This window comes from Arachis duranensis, chromosome 8 (assembly GCF_000817695.3).
Source record: "Arachis duranensis cultivar V14167 chromosome 8, aradu.V14167.gnm2.J7QH, whole genome shotgun sequence".
Taxonomy (NCBI): Eukaryota; Viridiplantae; Streptophyta; class Magnoliopsida; order Fabales; family Fabaceae; genus Arachis; species Arachis duranensis.
The window spans coordinates 24,351,930-24,375,302 of record NC_029779.3 but is presented as its reverse complement, the minus strand read 5'-3'; the positions used below and the strand labels follow the sequence as shown (position 1 = coordinate 24,375,302).

At 35.6% G+C, this 23,373-nt stretch overlaps 6 protein-coding genes across 6 annotated transcripts; 1 reads left to right on the top strand and 5 right to left on the bottom strand.

Moving 5' to 3' along the window:
- Positions 1-1,551: 1,551 nt before the first annotated feature.
- LOC107461466 (fructokinase-2) lies at positions 1,552-4,454 on the top strand (the record flags this gene model as incomplete). The annotated part of the gene is given in 4 exon segments (XM_016079964.3): positions 1,552-1,994; positions 3,494-3,826; positions 3,982-4,098; positions 4,197-4,454. Coding segments are annotated over 4 exon segments (993 nt in total). The 3' UTR covers positions 4,326-4,454.
- Positions 4,455-5,768: 1,314 nt separating this feature from the next.
- Positions 5,769-8,075, bottom strand: LOC107461525 (uncharacterized). The gene is made up of 6 exons (XM_016080047.3): positions 7,898-8,075; positions 7,564-7,823; positions 7,216-7,469; positions 6,608-6,718; positions 6,168-6,212; positions 5,769-6,082 (listed from the first exon to the last, which is right to left on the bottom strand). The coding sequence occupies exons 1-6, from the start codon at positions 8,022-8,024 to the stop codon at positions 5,923-5,925; spliced, it is 957 nt and encodes a 318-aa protein (XP_015935533.1). The 5' UTR covers positions 8,025-8,075; the 3' UTR covers positions 5,769-5,922.
- A 787-nt stretch (positions 8,076-8,862) lies between these two features.
- LOC107461499 (putative receptor-like protein kinase At3g47110) lies at positions 8,863-10,321 on the bottom strand. The gene has a single exon (XM_052253116.1). It carries the CDS (start codon positions 10,252-10,254, stop codon positions 8,953-8,955), a length of 1,302 nt encoding a protein of 433 aa, XP_052109076.1. The 5' UTR covers positions 10,255-10,321; the 3' UTR covers positions 8,863-8,952.
- Positions 10,322-10,453: 132 nt separating this feature from the next.
- On the bottom strand, positions 10,454-12,026 carry LOC107461500 (B-box zinc finger protein 25). Its single transcript, XM_016080015.3, has 3 exons — positions 11,681-12,026; positions 10,987-11,298; positions 10,454-10,883 (listed from the first exon to the last, which is right to left on the bottom strand). Exons 1-3 carry the CDS (start codon positions 11,861-11,863, stop codon positions 10,653-10,655), a joined length of 726 nt encoding a protein of 241 aa, XP_015935501.1. The 5' UTR covers positions 11,864-12,026; the 3' UTR covers positions 10,454-10,652.
- A 3,629-nt stretch (positions 12,027-15,655) lies between these two features.
- On the bottom strand, positions 15,656-16,432 carry LOC107461363 (uncharacterized mitochondrial protein AtMg00810-like). The gene is made up of 3 exons (XM_016079843.1): positions 16,405-16,432; positions 15,882-16,288; positions 15,656-15,799 (listed from the first exon to the last, which is right to left on the bottom strand). The coding sequence occupies exons 1-3, from the start codon at positions 16,430-16,432 to the stop codon at positions 15,656-15,658; spliced, it is 579 nt and encodes a 192-aa protein (XP_015935329.1).
- A 2,785-nt stretch (positions 16,433-19,217) lies between these two features.
- Positions 19,218-21,256, bottom strand: LOC107461530 (protein ENHANCED DISEASE RESISTANCE 2-like). The gene is made up of 3 exons (XM_016080052.3): positions 21,074-21,256; positions 19,974-20,957; positions 19,218-19,496 (listed from the first exon to the last, which is right to left on the bottom strand). Coding segments are annotated over exons 2-3 (948 nt in total). The 5' UTR covers positions 20,921-20,957; positions 21,074-21,256; the 3' UTR covers positions 19,218-19,495.
- Between the last annotated feature and the right edge of the window lie 2,117 nt (positions 21,257-23,373).

Here is a 23,373-nt window from a genome sequence, read left to right as displayed (position 1 = left end):
ACTTCTCAAAAAAGATTTTTTTTTAATTTTATTAATATTTTTATTTTTATTACTAAAAATTTGTTAAACACGTTAAAAAATTAAAAAGATCTTTTTTCATTAAAAATTTTTTTTTAACAAAATGATGATTAGTGCATGTTTAATTGTTCGCTTTTTATTTTCTATATGGAGCCCTCGAATGAGTTGAACAACGTTATGGAGGAGGGAGGAGCTTTACTTCTCTGTGGTGTCAGTGAATGTGGAAATCGGACCCAGCGAGTGGAGGAGGGGAACTCGGACCCTCCGAGTTGCATGCACTGAGGCGGACCGTCCGATTTGTGCATAGGAAGGCCACGCGTCGCTGAATGCTTGCTCCCCACAAATGGTGTCCCTTTATCCCAACCAAACCCACTGCATGCATACCAAACAAGTTCAGATTCATTTCCTCCCCCACCAACACACTTGAACTCCATCTTCTTCCTCCTTCAGCATTCTGAACAGCAGCTTTGTGAGGAACCGAAGCAAAAAATGTCAGGAAAAATTAAAGCTAGAAATGTTCTTCCATTAGTGTAAATTAAAAAACAAAATTTCCTCAACCACAAAACGGACCCAACGATTACTTTAACGAACCAAATACATCTCACACAAAGAAATCGGACCCACCGTTTTGCTGGGGTCATATCGCACGGTCCGATTTCTTCATTGTTCAAGTGTAAAACGGACCCTCCGATTTGCTTGCAAAATTTCCAAAACATAGAAATCGGAAGGTCCTATTATTTCCTTTCCATATCTGACCAAAATCTGTCCCACATTTCAGTGAAGCACCCACTCAATCCATATCCCAGCACAACACCAATCCCTTCTCCATAACCAAAAAAATGACCCGTTTATTGTTATCTGATTATCTCACAATCTCACCCAACATTTCTATGCTCAAGAAGAGTTATCCTTATTTGATGTTTTAGTATATTTTTTAGTTATCCCGTTAATAATAATAAATAAATAAATAATGAAACAATAAATAAAAACACTTCTAGCAGAGATAAGATAACGCTTTCCCTTTAGATTAAAAAAAAAAGGTGAATCAGCTGTTAAACGAGAGATACTTTGGTGCGAAAATTCATTTACTCATAATTATCCGATCCATATTTTAAATTTTTAATCCACCTATCCAATATCCAAAATGGTAAAAAATCTGAAAAGAAAGAAAAGATAATAGTATAATACCAATTAAAAATTTAAAATTCAATTTTGGTCTTTAGAAATTCAAAATCTAACAAAACCTCAAACAAGAGAGAAAGCGTTCAAATCCAACCTTCAAGAGTCCACAAAGTCCCAACCGCAACCAAAATTTCAACAAAAGATAGCAAATTGCACCTATCTATATCTTTAATTATTAATTATTTTTAATTTAAATTAATTCAAAATTAGCTCAAAATTATTATCGAATTAAAATCCATTGACCACTTTATCTCTCTCTCTCTCTCTCATTATATAAACTCCATCAGCAGCACTCTTCAACCCTCTCTCATTCGCATTCTTCTTCTTCTTCTTCTTCTTCTTATTGTTATTATTAACAAGCTTTGATCTGTGTTGTTTAAATGGCTTCAAGCAATGGCCTCCCCGCCACCGGAAGCGGTCTCATCGTCAGCTTCGGCGAGATGCTCATCGACTTCGTTCCCACCGTCTCCGGCGTCTCCCTCGCTGAGGCTCCCGGATTCCTCAAGGCTCCCGGCGGCGCCCCCGCTAACGTGGCCATCGCCGTCGCCAGACTCGGCGGAAAGGCCGCTTTCGTCGGCAAGCTCGGCGATGACGAGTTCGGTCACATGCTTGCCGGGATCTTGAAGGAAAACGGCGTCGTCGCCGACGGGATCACCTTTGACCAGGGCGCACGTACGGCGTTGGCGTTCGTAACCCTACGCGCCGACGGGGAGCGTGAATTCATGTTCTACAGAAACCCCAGCGCCGACATGCTCCTCAAGCCCGAAGAACTCAACCTCGAACTCATCAGATCTGTAAGCATCTCCTTCTTTCTCTCCGTCTTTCAACTTTCAAACTTAAGCTTGTCGATTTTTTTCTTTGTTTGGGGAGAACGATGTTATTGTTTTCGTGTTTCATGTTGTGTTGTTGGATTGGACTGTGAATGCGATGTTTGGATGAAACGCGTGGTGTTACGCGCGTATGGGATGGTGTGGGCGTGGAAATGATGACGCTGCCGCGTCAGATTTAGCTTAGTGGGGCCCACTGGTAGATCTAAGAGAGCTACATTAAACTCGCAAAATTTTCTAATTTTTTCGTAATTAATTTTTATAACATAGTTGATGTTATTATTAATATGACGCGAAAATAATATAGGTAAGTTTTATTCAAGAATAAAAATGTGCATGAATTGGATGTAGGACATAGAAGAAAATAGCAAAGATAGTAATATTATTTTTAATAAATTGAAATATGTTGAAATCGGATGAACTTGTTGTTTTGTCCGAAATAGGGCCTGATAATGGGGATGGAAAAAGTGGGTGGGTGGGGTTGGTGTGGTGTGTTGTGTTGTCACGAGGCGTGACTCACGTGCTGATCCATGGATATGGACTATTGAATTTGAGGGTGGTTGTGTAGCTAAGCAAAAAGTTGTTCTTGTGTGGGGATGGTGGATCTAGTATCAAGATGTGTCCAGATTCGGTGTTGTTCCCTTTTACTCAAACAAATTGCTTCAAATTCAAGTGATCACAAGAACAAAGAACAAGAGCATGCAAACAAAAACTAGAGAACTATAATTACCGTTTATCTAATTTATCATGGTATTTTTCTCTCTTTGCTGCTCGTGCTTGTCACGCGCTGCCGTTAGCTTGGGAGTATTTACTTTTCCTGTTCACATCACTGTGACTACTAATCTTTTTCTTTGTTTTTTATTTCAAAATGATAATAATGTTGTGTCATTCTGGATTGTCTTTGGCCAACGCCCCAACTTGATTGTACCTTTCAACTCTATTGAATTATTATTATCACAAGTTGCTTAATTTAATCGAATTATGTATATTACTAATCAACGATGCGGATTTACTTAATCTTTTGGAAACAAAAATCGAATGACTAGTAGTCGGTGGTGGAGGTGGTTGGCTAATTTAATTATTTTTATATCCTTGGCTAAAGGTAGCAAGCATGTGCATAATAATAATAATATAACAAGATATCTGGCGACCTTTTTCATGTATGGTGCGATAAAATCGATTATATATTGATAGCCAATAAGATAAAAAACCTTCCAAAAAGAAAAAAAATGTTTACTGAAATTACCTTTTTTTTTTCCAGCAAATCACACAGGGTTTTGTTTTTAATTAATCGTTATATCGTTGATGAAGTTACTTCATCTTTGTTACATTTTTGTGATGTTACCGTATTAACCTTATGGAAGTGATTTTTATTTTTCTTTAAATAAATTGACCACGATGAAATTTGACCTTAAATTTCATGTATACTATTCAATCATCCATTGAAACTTGACCTGTATGTGCAGGCAAAGGTGTTCCATTATGGTTCAATAAGCTTGATTGTGGAGCCATGCAGATCAGCACACCTGAAGGCAATGGAAGTAGCCAAGGATGCCGGGTGCCTTCTCTCCTACGATCCAAACCTGAGGCTGCCATTGTGGCCTTCGGCCGAGGAAGCTCGCAAGCAAATCCTCAGCATATGGGAGAAGGCTGATTTGATCAAGGTCAGCGATGTTGAGCTCGAGTTCCTCACTGGAAGTGACAAGATTGATGATGAGTCTGCCATGTCCTTGTGGCACCCCAACTTGAAGTTGCTCCTTGTCACCCTTGGTGAACATGGTTCTAGGTACTACACCAAGGTAACAACAATTTCATTGTCAAAACATTTTGACAGTTACCTATGACTGGTTTTTGTATTGTATGACAACCTTTTTTGTTCTTTTTCTCAGCTAACTTTTCCTCTGTTTTGTTTCATGCAATACTGATGAGTTGTTCTTTGGCTGTGCAAAACCAGAATTTCCATGGATCAGTAGATGCTTTCCATGTAAATACAGTTGATACAACTGGCGCTGGCGATTCCTTTGTCGGTTCTCTTTTGGCCAAGATTGTTGACGACCAATCCATTCTTGAGGTTAGTACTTAGTACACATCCTAATAAATCCTCAATACTAGCTTCTGTTTTTTCTAATCCACCTCATCTCAAGTTGTAACTTTATTTTCCAATTGCAGGATGAAGCAAGGCTAAGATCAGTTCTCACTTATTCAAATGCATGTGGAGCAATCACCACCACCAAAAAGGGAGCAATCCCTGCCCTTCCCAAGGATGAAGATGTGTTGGCCCTCATCAGGGGAGCATAGAATCTTAGTGCCATCATTTCGTTTTTGTTTTCCTTCTAATTTCGTTCTTTTTTAATTTTTCTGTTGGACTTGCTGGTTGGTCTCGTCAATTCAAGAGGGGAGAGTTTTTCTCTCGGTTTTCTCTTTTAATTTTTTGCTGCTTCTCTGCATTGACGCCAAATAATTTTCTCTTTTTAAGTTTTGAGATTAGTGATTGAATAAAAATGGATTCATAAGATTCAGTGACTAAATATTTAAATTCCTTTCTGACTAATGTCATCATCTTAAAGCATCTTTAAAAAGAAAAGAAAAAAGCGTTGATTGCGAGATGATCATTGGTTCATACCACATAGCACATGGTATATTTAACCAAACAAAAACAAAAAATCCGACTAAAATAGAAAGTAAATGCAAGTAAAGTGATCAGTTTGTATTCTTGCATTTCAAGGCATATCGTGAGGAAGTTGTCATCATCATATCATATCTAGGTTGCATCAAAAGTAATCTACACGATTCGAAGTCTACATCAGAGACCCTTTCCTTCTTTTTATGATTCTAAGTTTGTGCCATGTGCTGCCAAGCAAACATTAAAGTCTTTGTAATTATAAATATCTAATAAATATAATTATAAACCAAATTTTCATTCAAAATATAAGTATAAATATTCTCTCCAAAGCAAAATAAACATAATCTAAAACATAATTATAAATATTGTCTCCAAAATAACATAAACATAATTCAAAACACTCAATTTTTATCTTCATACTCTTGTAAATTAGGTTGGGGGAAGTTACGTTTTGGCAAAAAATTGCAAAAATACCCCTTTAATAAAAAAAACCTTAGCCCGGCGGGGAAGTCCGTCCCGCCCCGCCCTGCCAAAGCCCGCGGTTTAAGCGGTGCGGATTAGACGGGCTTTTGCTATTTGGCGGTACCGATTTTCCAGCCCAGGCCGCCTTTTTTGGCGGGTTATGCGGGCCGGCCCGGCGAGTTTAGGCCCATTTGCCACCCTACCCGCACGTAGTAAAACGTTGAACTCTAATCCGTTCCTGCCCTACTCACCCTTATGATTACTAAAATCTAATAAATAAAATTAAATTTCAAAATTTATATAACCATCATCACATGCATAAAATAAATTAAAGTAAAAATTTAAATATGATACAATATTATTAATCCTTTACTAATTATTTTATATATATTATATATCTACCAGGGTGGGTATTACCTAAACCCGACCCCGCCCCGCCCCTCCCAAGAACCCGCCCCGATGCGGGGTGGGTGATTACCCGTCCCAAGCGAGTAGCGACGGAGTGGATACTCGCGGATTCGGGTGGTATTGCCATCCCTACTACCAAGAATTGTTAGTGTCCCATAATCATCGCTCCTGTGTGATGATATTCTTACAAAATTATGTATTTATAGCCAGAAATTGACGTGGTCATTTACCACAAAGGAAATGTTAAGTGACCAACAGTTTTTTAATATATTTGCCTTATATTTAAGTCGACACTAATCAATTTTTCTTTTCTACTAGAAATGCTAGCTCCCTAGCATTTCCCTTTGCATAATATACATTGTTCAACGGTAGAGGAGGATTAGATGAGGTGAGTGGTGACAACTATAGCACGATAGCTTGAGGATTGCACTCACTAACCTCCATCTTTAACGATTTCCAAGCATTTGCACATCTTTCAAACTTGGTCTGCATGTTAGCCATGAAGGCCTCTGCCCATTGTTCATTGCTACCTCTAATGCTTAGATCATAAGGCACTGAAAAACTGTTTAAAACATGCTTACAAGTGTCAGTTATCTGCCCATTGACTTCATAATGTTGGTAATTCACAAATAAAAATCAGTATTTACCTTAACAGTTCTTCTGCTTGTGTTCCTTTCTTGAGAGTATTATTCCTGCAATACAATATATTTTTTATGTACTCAAATTGAGCGAAAAGTGTTTGACAAGGGAAAAACAAATGCAAAGATTGTGACCTTTAGGGAATCCAATCAGGCAATCTAGCCAACTACTCAAATGATATCATTCCAAATTAGGTTCATTAAGCTTATATTACACCTGTTCCATTCTTAACAAACCATCTAAACCAGAAGAATACCAGTTTATGCTTGTACGTTCCTACAGTCCCCTCTTTTTGGCCTTACTTTATCCCTTTGCTTTCTTTTAGTTTTGGAAAACAAAGTTTTTGGGACAAGCTATTTTCTGGGGAATTTAATGCAATTTCTACATTAGACAGATTATGGAAGTTTCATAGTTCGAATCATTGGCAAAAAAGCCTAGGAAAACAAACCTGCAGATGAACACTTGGAAAATATTAAGATATTTGGTCGAAAGATTATAAATAGCATCAGCAATATGCTCCTTGCCAAATAAATACACCACTGGATATCCTAGAAGCCATCTGAAGCATAGAAATACACCAAAGTCAAATTTTCTCAACACGTTATGTGTTCCGTACATGGCAAAGAAGCAGATAGCAGTTTATTTTATGGAATCACACTTCAGGGGGCACGAATTAAGATTGTAATGTTTGAAGTTTTCAACCAAGACTCTGTCATAAATTGACTACCATTTAGCATAAAAAAGTACAAGATGTAACATTCTTCTCTATTTGCTACATCCTCTGCTATCTAAACATGGACCAAATGATTTGTGAAGAGAAAGAAAATGAAAATTTTCGTAGTCCTTTGTGTTAACAAGATCTGTCAGTACAAGGTTCTTCCTTTGATGAACAGGAATGAAGCAAATCAAATATCAACTTTTCTCCTGTCCTATAAATTTGCAACTTTCACTTACATCATAGTGAAATCAAGGCAGAAAACAGCAAACAAACTGCTAAATTTCCAGAGATATAAATAATAGCATAGCCCCAAGGAAGCAAGGAAGGCCTATACATACCCATTCAAGGTTGGCACAGTGACATCAGTGTTGTCCATGCAGCTACTGAGATCAATACACTCAGCAGCAGAATGAGAGTGAACACGCTTACTAGCCAAATCTGCATCATCATCCACACATTTCGAATCATTGGTCGGTGCAGGATCATTGTTGCTGGTTCCTTCTTGAGGAGTAGTAGGAAACAATGTCAAGAACAGCTTCTGAATTGAAACCAGCTGCATTGCTAATGGACTCTCCTCAATGTTTGTTACCATCTGAATATCAATACAACACGATTCAAATAAACACAGTATAATGATGATCATAAAATTAACAGATAACAAAAGAAAAGAGTACTCAAATGAAGACCTTTGGAGGTTCGTGTTGAAGATCAACAAAGTGCAACGGAATTTCATTGTTGAAGCTTGATTTAACATATTCAGCAAGTTCAAGTAGATGAATCAAGTATATCATGTCTTGTATAACCATCAATCTGATATGCTCGAAAATTGGGGATTCTTTGTGAATGAATTGGAGGAGGTGAGAGAGATGGTGCTGAAGCTGAGGCATGATTCCACCGTAGTCCACCATTACTACGGGTCTCAATCTTGTGGAGAGTGCCATCATATCTGCACGTAAATTGAATTCACAAATTGGAAGAGTAATAAATTAATCGAAGCAGAAGAGAAGAGAAGAGAGTGACCTAATTGAAGACGACGCTTTGAAGAAGGTTTGAGGCGCCAATTGATGAGAGACAAAGCGGAATCCAACACCTCCATACCTTCTTCTTCATCCATTCTTTCTCTCTCTTTCGCAGAAGAACGACGCATCCCAGCAGAAGCTAAGCTTTTCCGCGACTGCGAAACACTGACACGCTGACACTGTCAAGATAGGCTCAGCCCAAATGGGCCCAATCTTTTTCGTTATTGGTATTAAGAGAAAACTGGTCTGGGCCCAAGTTGGATTCCACAAAATTCTTAATAGGTCACTTGGTTAAGGCCCACAGTGGATAAATATTCTTAATTGAGTGTGTGTGTGTAAGTATTATGATGTTATAATATTTAGAGTTGGGATATGTCTGAAGCTAATTTTTTTTTATATACGGGTAATTTTAATGTGAAAATATGAGATATTTCATTATATGGTAGCAATAGCAGCACAAAATATTTGACGTTTTATAAAAAAATATTTTTTTAATTATAAAAAAATAAAATATCATTAATATTTTGTAAAAATACACAACCGTGTATAACACATAATTTAGGTTATTTTTAAAAAATTCACTCTTAATAATCCAATATTAAAACAAAAAATTCGTTCTCCAACCCAACCCGACTAAAAAAAAGGAAAATAATTTAAGGAGAAAATGTAAAAATTTAATTTTTAATTAGTTAACATTAGCCAATTTTAATGTCAACATTTATAATTTAAAATTTAAAATTTAAGATAAACAAAATAATTTTAAAAATATTAACCGATGTTGAAAAAAAAAATAGTTTGATAGTATTACTCTATCTTAAAACTAGACACGGTTTAACAATAGCACAATTCATTGAAGTATAAAAATGAGCATGGCAAGATTGGTAATGGTAGGTAGCTCTTATAACAAAAGAATAATAGCTATATATTCTCTCTCACAAAAATAGTATATTCTGTCATTAGGATATATAATTTAATTTTCTGAGCCTAACAATGTGGACTTGCTTATTGTTGAATGAATCAAAAGCTTAAGGAGTTATGTGAATGATGACAACAATGTCATAGATTCTGTTCACCCATACATTCAGTAACAGGTCTTTGTGCTCCTCGGCAAATAGCAACACTGGTTGGACAAACAAGGCAGTTATTTGAAATCCCAACTGTCACTTTTGTATTATTGTGGCGAAACTCCAATGGAAGCTTCCCTGAAAGAAAGTTGAGATCCAACAACAACCTTCTCCATTGTCCCTGCAACATTGGTCCATATTCCTCTGGAATTGGACCATGGAATTGGTTGTTTGCAAAGTTGATTGAAGTCAAGTTCCTATAAGTCACCAAATTCAGAGGCAGATGACCCTTCAATTGGTTTCCTTGCGCCTCAAGCACTTGAAGCATTGGTCCATCCCCTGAATACTTAACAGGATCAATCATGGTGAATCTGTTATAGGAGACATTGAGATGAACAACCCCATGTAAGTAAAATATGTCCTTTGTAATGCCGCCGGAGAGGCGATTGTCACTGATATCTACCCATTTTAGGTGCATGAGTCCTTTGAGTGGTGTTAATCTTCCTGAGAATATGTTATGGCTTAAGTACAATCTTCGCAGCCGGATCGGAAGGATAGGAAGATTGCCATAGAACTGGTTGAAGCTAAGGTCTAATGTGCCGAGTTGCCAGAGTCCGGTGAGGTCTGGTGTTCTTCCAGCAAATTCATTCCTTGAAAGGCTCAGGTATGTTAAGCTTCTCAACCCTGTTATCTCCTCTGGGATTTTGCCCGAAAGCCGGTTCCTGGATAGGTCTAGATGCTCAAGATTCTTGAGTTGAGTGATCCCTTGAGGGATTGTGCCTGTGAAGAAGTTTGATGACATTGTGATCCTTATTAGTTTCCTTAGATTTCCAAGTGATTCTGGTAATGGCCCTCTGAATTTGTTGTTGTTGAGGTTGAGAACTGTTAGTTCTGTTAAGTTCCCAATGGCTGGAGTTAAGAATCCTTCATAACCAATTGTGTCAAGATCAAGTGCTGTTACTCTACTTGAGGTGTTGTCTAAGGGCAAAGTGCACAATATTCCTAGAAACACTGATCCTGTGCATTCACATGGATCCAGAGTGAAGTTCCAGCTATAAAGGTATGAACTTTGGGACACTGAGTTTGGGTCAATGGCTCTTTTTATTTCCATGAGGGCATTGGTATCATCTTCATGGGTTTTTGAATGGCTTTGTGATATAAGGCATAGGATTATTGTTATGGTGGAATAGAGAAGAGACAAGAGTTTTGTGTGCATTGTTTTTGACCCAATTTTCTGAGCTTGTTTGTTGATATGAAATTCCAAATCCATTTTTATAACACCCTCTTTAGGCATTACCAATTGAAAAAAAAAATGTTTTGTATTTCTTTCTTAACTAATTGCCTAGGAACACGCCAAGAACTTGTGCTACCTATATACAACTAATAAAAGATTAAGCAGCTAAACCTACTTGGCTTGACAAAATTCATGCAAGGTTGCAGTAAAAATTAATGCCTATTCCATACATATAATTAAATAATCAAGACTAAACTCATACATGGAAAACTGATTATGAATTAACATGTCTAAATCTTGAGTATGGTACACATAGGTAGTGAACATACCTTTAAATCTTATACTAATATTATTGTCCTTAGAGAAGTATATGAATAGTTGAATTTGAATATACAATTCATCAACCTACATATTCATGCAACAGCATCCATTTGGAGGCTGTTTCATTATCAAATTATTCAACCAAGATCTGGCACTGTGAAGAACTCATCATCATCATCTTCAATTCTAGGTTTCTTGTGAGACATGTAGGACTTAGAGGTTGTTCTGAATGAAGCAGCATTGTTGCTAGTAAGCTGAGGAACTTCAGCAGCAGCCAATGCTTCATGTGGAAATTGTTCACCAAAAAGACCAACATCTTCAATCCATTCTAATTCTCCAAACTGCATAGATTCCTTCTGAACCACACCCTAAAACATACAAAAAGATAATTACTCATAATCAGAATTATTATCATTATGATTATTATTAGTAAGCAAAAAATAACATGAGAGAAATTAAAGGGTATCTTACTTTTTCAGGTGATTCAAAGGCTGATAGTTCCAATAAGTCATCAACACCCCAAGAAGAAGATGAGAAGTTAGGAACTTGCTGAGGAGGAACTTCCATAGAAACTTGTTGTGCATTGTTCCTATTAGGTGGCTCCAAGTGACTCTTTTCATTGCCTTTGTTGCAATTAGAAGAAGAACTCAAGGCCACTTGGATGCCGGTAGCAAGGAATCTCTGGTGGTTCGCCGAGAGGCTTCCGGCCGAGTGAATCGGTTCGTCGCAGTCCTGACAGAAGAGTGCTCTGTCTTCAACACAGAATATGAAAGCTGGCTTGTCCTGTTGGAAGAACATACAAGAATAAAATTGATGGAATAACATCATCAATAAAAAAATAAATTATGGCTAACTTACTATAAGAATTCATCATCATTGACACTGTTTAGTAAATCATACATTATCCTAAATATCAATTGGAGCAGAGATAATCAGAGGAATAATTAGGAGAATAAATTACTTCTCTATGAAGAAACAAATTACTTCATTCGCATTGGTCTTTTTTTTAATCACAGTATCTTTTGACCCGACAAATTAAGGACTAATCTACAACAGATCTAAGCTATATTTCAGAAATTTTCAGACAATAACAGTTGTAAATGTTACACATACATACATATATGGAATCAAATTCATATTATGAAGAACAAGCTAATTGAGTTACTTGGCATATGTCACATCTGGGAAGCTTGTTAGAGAGGCATTGAAGGAGAAGCCTCTGGTGCTTTCTAGCAAGCTTATTGGCAGCATGAACCTCAACATCACATTTGGCACACAAAGCTGCCTCATCTGCACAACAAATCACAGTTGCTTGAGCCTTCTCACAAACATCACACTGAATCTTCATTCTGTTTTACTATTCTGTGCTGCAAAATGGGAAGAAATCAATCAAATCTTCTTCAGCAGCAGTAACATGAAGAGGAGCCAAAAAGGGAGATAGATAGAGAGAAAACGTAAGAACATAGAATACAAGTGATGATATTAACTAATAATGGATGGATCACAGAGAAAGAGAAGTGAATGGATGAGATTTCAAAGGTTGGAAGATAATGCTTTTGATTTTGGGGATCAATATATGCAAAGGTGATGGAAACAGCACAGCTTAGGTGGGACCAACCATTGCCATGCATGTGTGGCTGTAGAGCTACCAACAGCAACCATGCACGTTTGAGTGGACTCTGTGTTTTTGGTCATTTTAATAGATATTTATTTTCCTTTTTTTCTTTATGCTTAGATTGCAAAAAATATTGGATATTAATTAATGCTTCTTCAATTATTTACCTACATTTGACTTTTCTGTCATCTTAATTAGTTGGCTCATCTACTCCGATGCTTAAGTTTCTAGATGGTTATATATGGTTGGATGAATTCTTCAAAGTCCATGATACTATTTAATCATCAATCACATGGTCATGTTTTTATACAAAAATTCACTTTTCTTTTAATCATCAAAATGGTTGATTGGTTGAGTACTATATAGTAGCTGTTATAACTTCTTTTTTGGGCTTCTCACGATATCTCCCAATCTGATAGGTAAATAATTAATTCGTCGCGAATTAGAGTTTCATTTAAAAGTTTGTCGTTGGGTTGCTGCATAAGGCAGGATTTAAACCTCGACACTTACTTAAACGGGAGTAGATCCTCTCCAGTGAAAAAAAAAAACTGAATGGTATCTAGTGGAAGATCTCACCCTTCGTTGCATTCTCTCTCTCATTTATTTCTGATTTCACTTGTAGAATTAAAGGTGGGAGATTACACTTTATTCTCTCCAGTAATAAAAAGATTGGAGAGGATCCATTTCCTACTTAAACAGACTAATAAACTAACCACTTAACCAATCCAACTTAATTACTACTATAACTATTCTATTTGTTAGAAATTTGTTGCATATCGTTGTGGAAAAAGTTCTCACCCAAAATATAATTATGGAAATTCCATGAAATCTATATGATGAACATAATTTAAGGCCGTCAAAATGGGTTAAACTCATCGGGTCAGTCCGTTTATCTATTTAAATGAGCGGGTTTTGCCTTTAAAATTAAACCCGTTTAAATTTCGGGTTAAATGGACTGAACTCGATTAATCCAAAAAAAAATAACGGGCTAGCTCGCGGGCTAAATGGGTGGCCCGTTTATTTTTTTACATTTTTTTTAAAAAGTAACACCTTTAACCGATATTTCTCCCGATCCGACCCGAAAATCCGACAAATCAACTAAAAAATATTGTTTTTTTAAAGATTTTTTTACCTAAAAGTGATCATTTTTATCAAAATATTTTTCAAAAAATAAAATAAAAAATAAATGGACTAACCCGTTTAACCTATTGGACTGACCACAAATGGTCTAGGCTGAAAAATTATGATCCGCGAATGAAATGGATTTAAACAGTCCAACCCATTTAACCCACGGGCTCTTGACTAAATAGCCGGGTTAGTCCGTTTGACAACCCTAACATAATTTAAAATTAAATACCTCCGCTAATGAGATTCACACGGCATTTCGCTCCCTTCCCATTTCAAAAGTAAGTATGTAAGAAATTATGTGGGTGTGTATTATTTACCTAAGATTAGCGATTGTCCAATCCATTAGAATACCTAGAATTTGGGATTGTCTAATTTAGTGACAAAAAAAATTAAATACCTCCTGTTAATAAAGGCAAGATTTTGATCGAAGCATTCCATTATACAACATCTATTTACATCAATATAAATCAATCAGATTTCAAATCTTATAGATGATTTCATGATTATGATAGGAAACATTAACCGTCAATTCTAACATTTCTCTATGAATGATAGTACTTTTTTTTTTCAATGTATGATTTAATAGTAAAATATTGCTCACACAAATGGGATTATTAGTTTCAGACTTTCAGTGTATGAGAAAGAAGAGAGGTACCTAATTGACTTTCTCGGATTTTCTTTTTATTTTGGTCTTCCCTCCATTTTGGACTGTATAAAATAATAGCTACTTATTTTTCTATTGAAGATTGATACGTAAAATGCTTGGGACTAAATTGTTGATTTATATATTTATTTACTTTAAATTATTTTTATAACATCTGATATAGGATGTTTGCTAAATTGATACAATTATGAGTAAATTAAGTTGAATCCTATTACGAGTAAAATAATATGTCATGCATTTGCGGTTTAAGATTTAGGGGTTTGTGTTCTATAATTTTAAGATAAGTTTAAGTTTTGAGAAAAAAAATCATAAACGGTTTTTTTGATAGTTATTTCGAAAGATAACGAGATCTTTAAAAAAAAAATTATCATTTTCCATTTCCGATTTTTATTTTTATGAGATTGGTTAGTCTCTTTGTCAATATTTTTTATCGATATTAATGGAATAAATTTATATGGTATGTTAAACTATTGATTTATCCATTAAGAACAAACTAGCATTAACAAATTTTTTTTATTAGGAGTTTTGTTGTCTTTTAAGCATAATTATTAAGGCCGTTTAGTTTTTATTTTTATTTTTTATTTTTTATTACTTTTTTCAAATACATTAGCTAAATTTATTGTGTAAAACTAAGAAATATTAGTGATTTTTAAATTATTTTTACTTATAAAAATTAAATAACGAAAAATATTATTGATGATTAACGTGTCACGTAAGTATGTTTTGAATAAAAATTATTGACACTGAAACTAACTAGTTTCTCAAAATTAAATATAAAAAGCCAGAAAAAAAAATTTTGTTTAAGGGTCATGTAGCCTCTTCAAACAAATTATCAAGGGACGGGCCAGATTATGTATTCAGTATATTTTGTTGAGCTACATTTCTAGGGATCCTCTCTTAATCTCTTGTTTAGAATTTCTGAAGAATGGTTTGAAAGAATGTCTAACACCCTTAGCCAAGATATTTCTACTCATTGATTTATTTAATTTTACGGATAGACATCCGTTGGTACAGTTAGATTTTATTTATTGTAAAACATAATTTGTTGATGAAAAAATTTCCTTCATTAAATTTTTACATTTTCATAAGTAGCCTTGATATAAGTTAAAAAAAAATCAAGTAATTATTATGCAGTAAATAACAAGTTCTATTTTATTTTTATGTAAAATTCCTATATCATAATTATTAGGCCAATTCTAGTATGATTATAAAGGAATATAAGCTTGAGTAGAGAGAGCAGAAAGAAGAGAGAAAAATGAAAATTGATATGATTGTTTTGAATGATTATTGAAAATGTATATATTATTTCTTTACACTGAGATTGCCAAATATATATCCTACATTTGTATACAAGACTTTTTATAACAGATTCTTGATAACTAATTTTTACATGTGACACTCTAATATCTCCCTACAAACTCAGGGAGGCTTAGTGGACAACCTGAGTTTGCTTCGAAACTTCTCAAACAAGTAATTGGAGAGAGGTTTAGTGAAGATATCTGCTATTTGCTCACTGGAAGGAATGTGAGTGACTGCTACTTGGCCTTTGATGATTCTGCCTCTAACAAAGTAAAGATTGAGTTCAAAGTGCTTAGTGCGATCATGGAGGATTGGATTATACGCCAACAGCATAGCGGACATGTTATCACAGAACACAGTAGGTGATGTACGACACGATTGCTGAATTTCGATTAGTAGATTCTGAATCCAGATCAACTCTGCAAACACAGCTGCTAGTGCGCAGAATTCCGCCTCTGTAGAGCTGCGGCTAACAGTAGGTTGTTTGCTGCACTTCTAAGAGATAAGATTCGAACCATAATAAACACAATAACCAGAAATAGATTTGCGATCATCCATATCTGCATCTCAATCAAAATCTACAAAAGCAATTAATCTTAAGTCAGTTGAAGGATAAAATTCTAAGCATGTGTGAAGCGTACCTGCCAAGTAACGAAGTACTCGCTTGACTGCATTCCAATGTTCTAGCATAGGATTAGCCATAAACTGGCTGAGCTTGTTTACCGAAAAGGCAATGTCAGGGCGAGTCACAGTCACATATTGTAGACCCCCCAATATAGATAGAAAGAGAGTGGGGTCTTCAAAGGGAGTACTAGTATTTGCCGTTAATTTAGAATTGCTAAATATAGGGGTGCTCATGCGCTTGGAATCTTGCATCCCCGATTTAGATAGAAGCTCAAAAATATACTTAAATTGGTTTAAGGTGATCATGTTACCAGGAAAATGAAGGGTCTCAATTCCTAGAAAAAAATTGATATCACCAAGATCATTAAGAAGAAACGTAGAATATAATTGTTGTAGTACTTTCATTATTTTAGAATTATCATTTCCTGTTACTAACATATCATCTACATAAATTAAAACATAAATAATAGATTTGTTAGAAATTTTAGTGAAGAGAGAGGGATCAGACTTTGTACATTGAAAACCAAAGTTTCTTAATGCAGCAGTAATGGTCATATACCATGCACGAGGTGCTTGGCGTAGTCCATAGATTGCTTTATTAAGTTTACATACTAAATGAGGATTTGAGTGGGAAAAATCTGGGGGTTGTCTCATATAAACAGTTTCATATAGCATGCCATTAAGAAATGCATTATGAAAGTCGTATTGTTTGAGTATCCAACCTTTAGAAAGGGCTAAGGTTAGAATCAAACGAATAGTCACAGGTGGCATTGGGGGCGATTGTTGGTTCCTCAAGAACCTCTGCCACCACGAGAATTCCTGTCACCACGACCTCTTCTTCCAAAGTTATTGTATGTTCCGCGAGCTGGATTAGAATATGAATTTGTCGGAGAAGTCCGTTATTGGTGAGATGTTGATTCTTGAGTAGTAGTAGTTTGTGACAGATGAACTTGAACCATAGATGATTCAGGTTTCTTGAATATGTCAATTATTTCTTCTTGTGTCATCAATAATGCCTCAAGATCTGGGATAGAGTATGGAGGATCTTTGGCAGTAATCATTGTGATAAACGAATGATATTCTTCGCTGAGGCCATCGAGGATGATATTGGTGTATTCTGCATCAGAGAGTGGTGTGCCGATCACAGCCAATGAGTTTGAGAGCTTTTTTATTTGAAGAAGATAATCTGACGTTGAGGCTTGTTTCTTGACTGATCGTAGTTGCAGGTGCAATTGTCGAGCACGAGCTTTAGTTTGGGAAGCAAAAAATGTATGAATTCTGCTCCATATCTCATGAGAAAAGTGACACCCGATTACTCTATGTTTGAACGAGTCGTCTATTGAAGCAAATAGCTAAGAGGTGACATTATAATCATCAATTCTCCATGTTTTGTATTTCTTGGATTCTTTTTTATTGGCTTCATCTGCAGGATTATCATAGCGTGGAGGAATTTTACCTTGATCCAGGTGATCTTCAAGTTCCTGCCAGCAGATTGAAAGGGTTGCAAGATGTCTCCAAGGTCAAGAAGTTGGTTTCACTCAATTTTTCAGCTAGTAGAATGTTGAATGGTTTATCCTTGGAATTTGATGAAGGAGAAGCTGCTGGTGTTGATTTAGCAACATCATCATCATTGGTTTGAATATTTTCAAGTTGAGCCATGGATCTTGTGTGCTCTTGATACCATAAAGGAATATAAGCTTGAGGAGAGAGCAAAAAGAAGAGAGAAAAATGAAAACTGATATGATTGTTTTGAATGATTATTGAAAATGTATATATTGTTTTTTTACATTGAGATTGCCAAATATATATCATACACTTGTATACAAGATTTTTTATGATAGATTCTTGATAACTAATTTTTACATGTGACACTCTAATAGACTATGATCTTTAAAATAACTCAAAATAAAATGTCAATGGTGGATAATAAATATCAGACAACAAATTTAGATAGAATTTATAGGTGCACACACCATTAGGAGCTTATGATCATGATCATGACCATGATCTACATAACAACTTATAATTCATCAAACAGGTGATAATTCTATGTCCTAAGTTATAGTAGTATTATATATATACACATTAACACATCTATCAATCTATCTAAATATATCATTGTTACATAGCTTTCCTTTTGTTCAACCATGGGATAAAACATCTTATGGTAACAAGAACCATGGATGGTATTGCCATCTTGACCTTAAATGTTTTGATTCCAAGCTTCTTCTTGGAAACCCCTTCACGCATCCTTGAAACAACTCCCATGGCAGCTTCATTCACTTCCTTCATTGACTTCTTCAACTTCTCCTTAAACCCACCATTGTTCTTTTTCTCCAAGCTCAAATGGTAGCTCTTGAGAAAGGTTCTTCTCGCATACCAAAACTCGTGTCCACGCCTCGACGACCACCCTCCATGAACAAGTTGGGGAGACTCATCATCATCAAAAGAAGATGGAGTATAGGAAGAATTAGACATGAATTTGGAACTTTGGATTAAAAAGGGATAAGTGTGAGAGTGAAGAGAGAGTGGTTGTTACACAAGGATTTATATATGAACATAATGTTTTGATCTTTCTATACACTTTAACATAGTGGTTAAACCATAGAAGAAATCAATGCGTCTAGTTTGGTAACTTGGTTGCACCCCAAGACTAATAGCCAAAGCTATAAAGTTTGATGTGGAAAAATTGTTCTTGTATTGGACATATTTTCTCTCTGATAGTCCTTGTCAGTTTATTTTTTTTTTTTCTTAATCGTTGGTAATCTTAGATACCATTGAAAGGCTGTGAATACCCAAAACTATGCGGTGAGAATATTCTCTCATGATTTAACTAATGAAGATTAAATAAAAAGTGATTCGTATGATGCCTAAAAGATAATATTTAATTTAAAAAATATAAAAGTAAATAATTTTTAAATATTTAAAATTTATTGTAAAAAATAAGCTAAACAAAAAATTAAACACCAACTTATAGATACTATAGAATTGGCCTAAATAGAATTACTTATAAGTTTTATCCTTCATCATAGGTTACTTTCATTTTACTTTTTGGAACGTAGTTTTCCTTCATTTTTTTTTAAATTGAAAAGAAATACTTAATTACAACCAAATGGGTTGTAATAAATTTTAAAAGTTTGGAATAGCTAACTAATAATTTGAAGTAGAAATCCATCAAATAACTAAGAATGGACTTGATTGGTAGGTTAAGTACAAAATAATAAAAAATTTTAGGTCCCATATTTTCTTTGGGCCGTACATTTTGGAAGATGGTAGTATGGAAAAAACAAAAAGAAAACAATAGTAGAGGCTAAGCCCAATACCCCAAGGCAAATATACATTTAACATAATATAATATCAGCCCAAAAAAAGTGTAAGCAAATCTATTAAATTTCAATTGACAGAAAAAATTTTCAACAATTAAGTACATTGAAATAACTTGAAAAGATATACACAAATACAACAATATCAAGCCCAAAAATGGAGGCCATTCTGACTTTCTATAATGTCATATAATATAATAAATTAATAATAGTGTAACTTAATAGGAAAGAACAAAGCCAATCACTAAAAATGGCTAAAAGAATAACCATCGTAAATGGGACTTGTACATACCCCTTCAGCTCTTCCAATGAAACTGTTGAATGTATTCTGCCACAGAAAATAGAAGACAATTAATACATGTATGGAACCATAGTCAAGGGACAACTAACTTTTAACATTTGAAGCCTAAAATTAGTGTTTGGGAACCTGCTTTATGCATCATTCTATTAACACTTGCTGTTCCCAAAGGCTTATGATTATGATGAAAACTAGTTTTAGAGTTGGACTCAGACATGGAAAGAAAAGAATATATGGGATGAGAGAAATATGCTGTAAGTTGTAACATATCATCAGTTTGAAACACTTACGCAGAAAGCTAAAAATCTTACATTATTGCATACATAAAGGGTAAGTAATTGTGCTTGTTCTTCAATAAAATTATCATAATATTATTGCCAAGCCCAAGATACAAGGAAATAAGTAAACCAGAAAAAAATTTAGCTTTCAGGGGCGAGCTTAAATCTTCAAACTCTAATTTATATTTAGTCACATTGTCAAATTCATGCTAAAACTACATAAACTCACCATTTTGTCAAGTCATTTGGACTGTCTTTGCCATCAGTGACTTTAGCTTCTTGAGTGTTAGTAGCAATAGCGGCGCCATCTTGATGAGGACCACCTGGATGAAGAATGTGGGAAAAGCCCTGCCCAATTGACTGCCACCATCTAGTAGTAGGTACAGGTGTTTGTAAGCCATCAGCGCTCGCAACAGACGATGGTTCAACTGTTATAGCTGAAGCAGGATTGAGGTTAGAAAATCTGAAAGCGCCTAAAATCTTCTCCGGAAGCTCCGATTGCTCTTGGCTCTCAATAAGAAAAGCCAAGTCAACTGTCAAGCACGAGATGTAACCAAATGCCAAGTGGACTATAGCACTGGCAACCATGGAAGACCCTATGTCAATATCAACTTCCATGAAATTCTCTCCTGAACAATATTTACAATGAAGGGCACGGCCGATTATGCATATGGCCTGCTCTCCAACAGCTTTCCTCACAATCCAAGGACCCCTAACAATGTTGGCAATCAGCTTGAGCCTCGAGTTCCTAAACCCATTGTCACCTCTCAAGAACCTGTCCACGAGGGAGCCCTCGGCGACAGGTTCCTCGGAGGCAAAATATGCGACGGCACTGTAGTTATCCTTGGTAGGAACTTGAAGATTAAAGGCCCAGACAAAGGGCTTGTTCTCATGACATTGAGAAAACTCATCATCAATGACCTTCCTAACCCTACTTTGTGGATTGCTGAGTATATCACTAATCTTGGAAGAACTCTTAATCCAATCAAATCCAAGAGGCTTAAGAAGGTAATCACCAGCAGGAACCTTAACCCTAGATTTGAAATAATCAGGACCCCTAACCATGAAAGCATCACCAGGTGGAGTTGCCCAACCATTGGAACAATTTTCAGGGTCAAGCAGTGGAATTGCACCTTCAGATCTTATCCTATCAATCCAATCAGATTCTTTTGCCATAACAACTAATTATGTTCCCCGCTTCCCCCTAATAATACTAAGGACGATAACAACAATTAATAATGATAACAATACTAAGCTAATAGCAATTAAAATGAAAAATTGGCTAGAAAACAAGCTTAATTATGAAGTGAAAAACAGAGAAATGAGTACCTGTAGAGCGTGGAATAGAAAAGAAGTCAAAGAATGAAGTGGTTTTGAATGAATGTGGAGCTTTATATCGCTAAGTTCCGAAGATCCCAGAAAAAAAGACACGGGTCTTTACTCTTTCTTCTTGTTTTCTCCTCAGGTTTCGTTATTTTCTTCTACTAATTATTTGTAATTATTTATTTAATATTGAAACTTACACTTTGGTCCATTTCTTTTTTCTTTATTAAGGTAAGAGCCTGGGCTAAGATGAATTTACTTTGCTGGCACGCAAGCATAAGACAGAGACAAAGAGAAAAGATGTCTAGAACTTTTAACTTTCAGTTTTGGCCCACACAATTTGAATTAGAATAATATTACGGATTTAATTTTTTTAGTTAATTAAGTCTAACTAAATTTATTTTATAATAAAAATTAGTTATGACTAAATTATTTTAAGTCTTATTTTTTTTATTAAAGATGAAGAGATTTAAATTTATTCTTATATGAATATGAAAAAATTTTGTCATTTGAATTATAATTCATTAGCATTATTTCAAGTCTTATTGTTTAACTTGATTATTATTAATTCATAAAAAATTTAAATATATAGCATTATTCATTTTAAAATGATTACTTATTCTTTAAATATCATTTTTTATTTAATGTTTAAGTATAATATTCTATTATTGTATTCATTATAATTCATCTTTCAATCATGCATTATTTATAAAAATTTAACAAAACAATTATAATAATCTTTTTAGATATTATGTCTTAAATTTTTTCTCTCATATATTTAAAATTGGTGAAGTCTATCATACCCTCTTTAAAATAAAGTGAAAACTCATATGTAGTCGACTTCACATTAAGTTGATAAGTGAGAGTCATTAAATGATTTGACTAATTTGACTAAATTTTCATCTAACGGTTCTCAGATATCAACTTTACGTACAGTCGACTGCACCTGAATTTTCATCTTAAAATAAAAGATAAATTATCCCTCGTGACATATACAGTAATTATCATAAATTTTTTTTTTTACATTTTTGAAAATCTTTACACATAGTACCTGTTCATACCCTGACCCAATGATAAAGGCCCAGGTCCAAATAAAAGGCCTAAACCGAAGAATTAAGCCTAGCTAAGCACCGACCTTCATATAAGAAGTCGGTGTTGACTACGACTTACTCTAAAGAAGTCGGACATGAGATTAGCTGGCAGATAAACACTCATTCAAATGAGTGACCGCTCCTAAAATCTCTTTAACCGCTTCATTAAGCCATATCTTAACCTCCCTAAGATAAAGGGACGGTTAACACCCAAAAGATACGGCACTACTCCAACGGTGGTTATTGGCTCACCACTATAAATACGCTGACACCCCTCAGGTATCTCTAGGCCCAATACTCTCTAGACCTGCTAACACCCTTGCTAACTTAGGCATCGGAGTGTCTTTGCAGGTACCACCCCCCATTTACTCCCGTGTACAAGTCGGAAGGAGGCTCCAACGAACGAACCTACTCAAAAGCCACCCTCTGCAGATAATTGGGCCAACCAGCGCCATCTATTCCATTAATCTCCGGTTACCCACCGTAACATTGGCGCCGTTGCCGGGGACCCGAGAGATCATCCATCGATGGCGGACAGATTCCCCGAAGAAGGCCATGTGGAGACAGATTCTGAGCAAGAGAATCTGGACACAGGCAATAACGATGTGGACCTTGCCCTCCACCAGGAAGTTGATAATCAGCATAGAGAAGGCACCTCCGGGGTAAAAAACCCGAAGGTAAACTCCTCGGAAGGGCGCGAGTCAGAAAAAGGAGGACCATCCCACGTAACTGAACTCATGGGGTTAGTCTACAGCCGCCTGGAACAGTTAGAACAAGAGCGGAAGCGGCAAAAGGAAACTGAAAAGAGCCTAAAAGAGGAGATGGAACGATGAAAAGAGTTGGAAAGAAAACTCTTAAAGTTAGAATCCTCCCTCAAAGGTCGTAACTCCCGTGATGAACAAGAAGAACTGCCTTTAGGTGGGGAGGATCCTTTCAGCGAGGACATAATGAGAGCAAAAGTTCCGAGGAACTTTAAAAGCCCTGATATGGACCTCTACGATGGAACCACGGATCCAAAGCATCACCTGAGCAACTTCAAAAGTCGGATGTACCTAGCCGATGCTTTCGACGCTACGCGATGCAAAGCTTTTCCGACCACTCTATCAAAAGCAGCGATGAAGTGGTTCGACAGCCTCCCCCCGAGGTCGGTTACTAGCTTTGAAGACCTCTCAAGGAAGTTTTTGATGAGGTTCTCAATCCAGAAAGACAAAGTGA

Bases quoted from the DNA above. Each gene is read 5' to 3' on its own strand.
- LOC107461499 (XM_052253116.1), bottom strand. From the start codon at position 10,254: ATGCCTAAAGAGGGTGTTATAAAAATGGATTTGGAATTTCATATCAAC.
- LOC107461500 (XM_016080015.3), bottom strand. From the start codon at position 11,863: ATGAAGATTCAGTGTGATGTTTGTGAGAAGGCTCAAGCAACTGTGATT. The intron at 11,299-11,680 runs GTAACTCAATTA...TTCTTCCAACAG, and splicing joins CCAGATGTGACATATGCCAA to GACAAGCCAGCTTTCATATT. The intron at 10,884-10,986 runs GTAAGATACCCT...TGTATGTTTTAG, and splicing joins CCTTTGAATCACCTGAAAAA to GGTGTGGTTCAGAAGGAATC.
- LOC107461363 (XM_016079843.1), bottom strand. From the start codon at position 16,432: ATGGACTACGCCAAGCACCTCGTGCATG. The intron at 16,289-16,404 runs GTATATGACCAT...TAATTTATGTAG, and splicing joins CGCCAAGCACCTCGTGCATG to ATGATATGTTAGTAACAGGA. The intron at 15,800-15,881 runs GTACTTCGTTAC...TTGCTTTTGTAG, and splicing joins ATTGGAATGCAGTCAAGCGA to ATTTTGATTGAGATGCAGAT.
- LOC107461530 (XM_016080052.3), bottom strand. From the start codon at position 20,920: ATGGCAAAAGAATCTGATTGGATTGATAGGATAAGATCTGAAGGTGCA.
- LOC107461525 (XM_016080047.3), bottom strand. From the start codon at position 8,024: ATGCGTCGTTCTTCTGCGAAAGAGAGAGAAAGAATGGATGAAGAAGAA. The intron at 7,470-7,563 runs GTCTTCATTTGA...ATTGATATTCAG, and splicing joins TTCAACACGAACCTCCAAAG to ATGGTAACAAACATTGAGGA. The intron at 6,213-6,607 runs GTTTGTTTTCCT...ATTGTATTGCAG, and splicing joins TTCCAAGTGTTCATCTGCAG to GAATAATACTCTCAAGAAAG.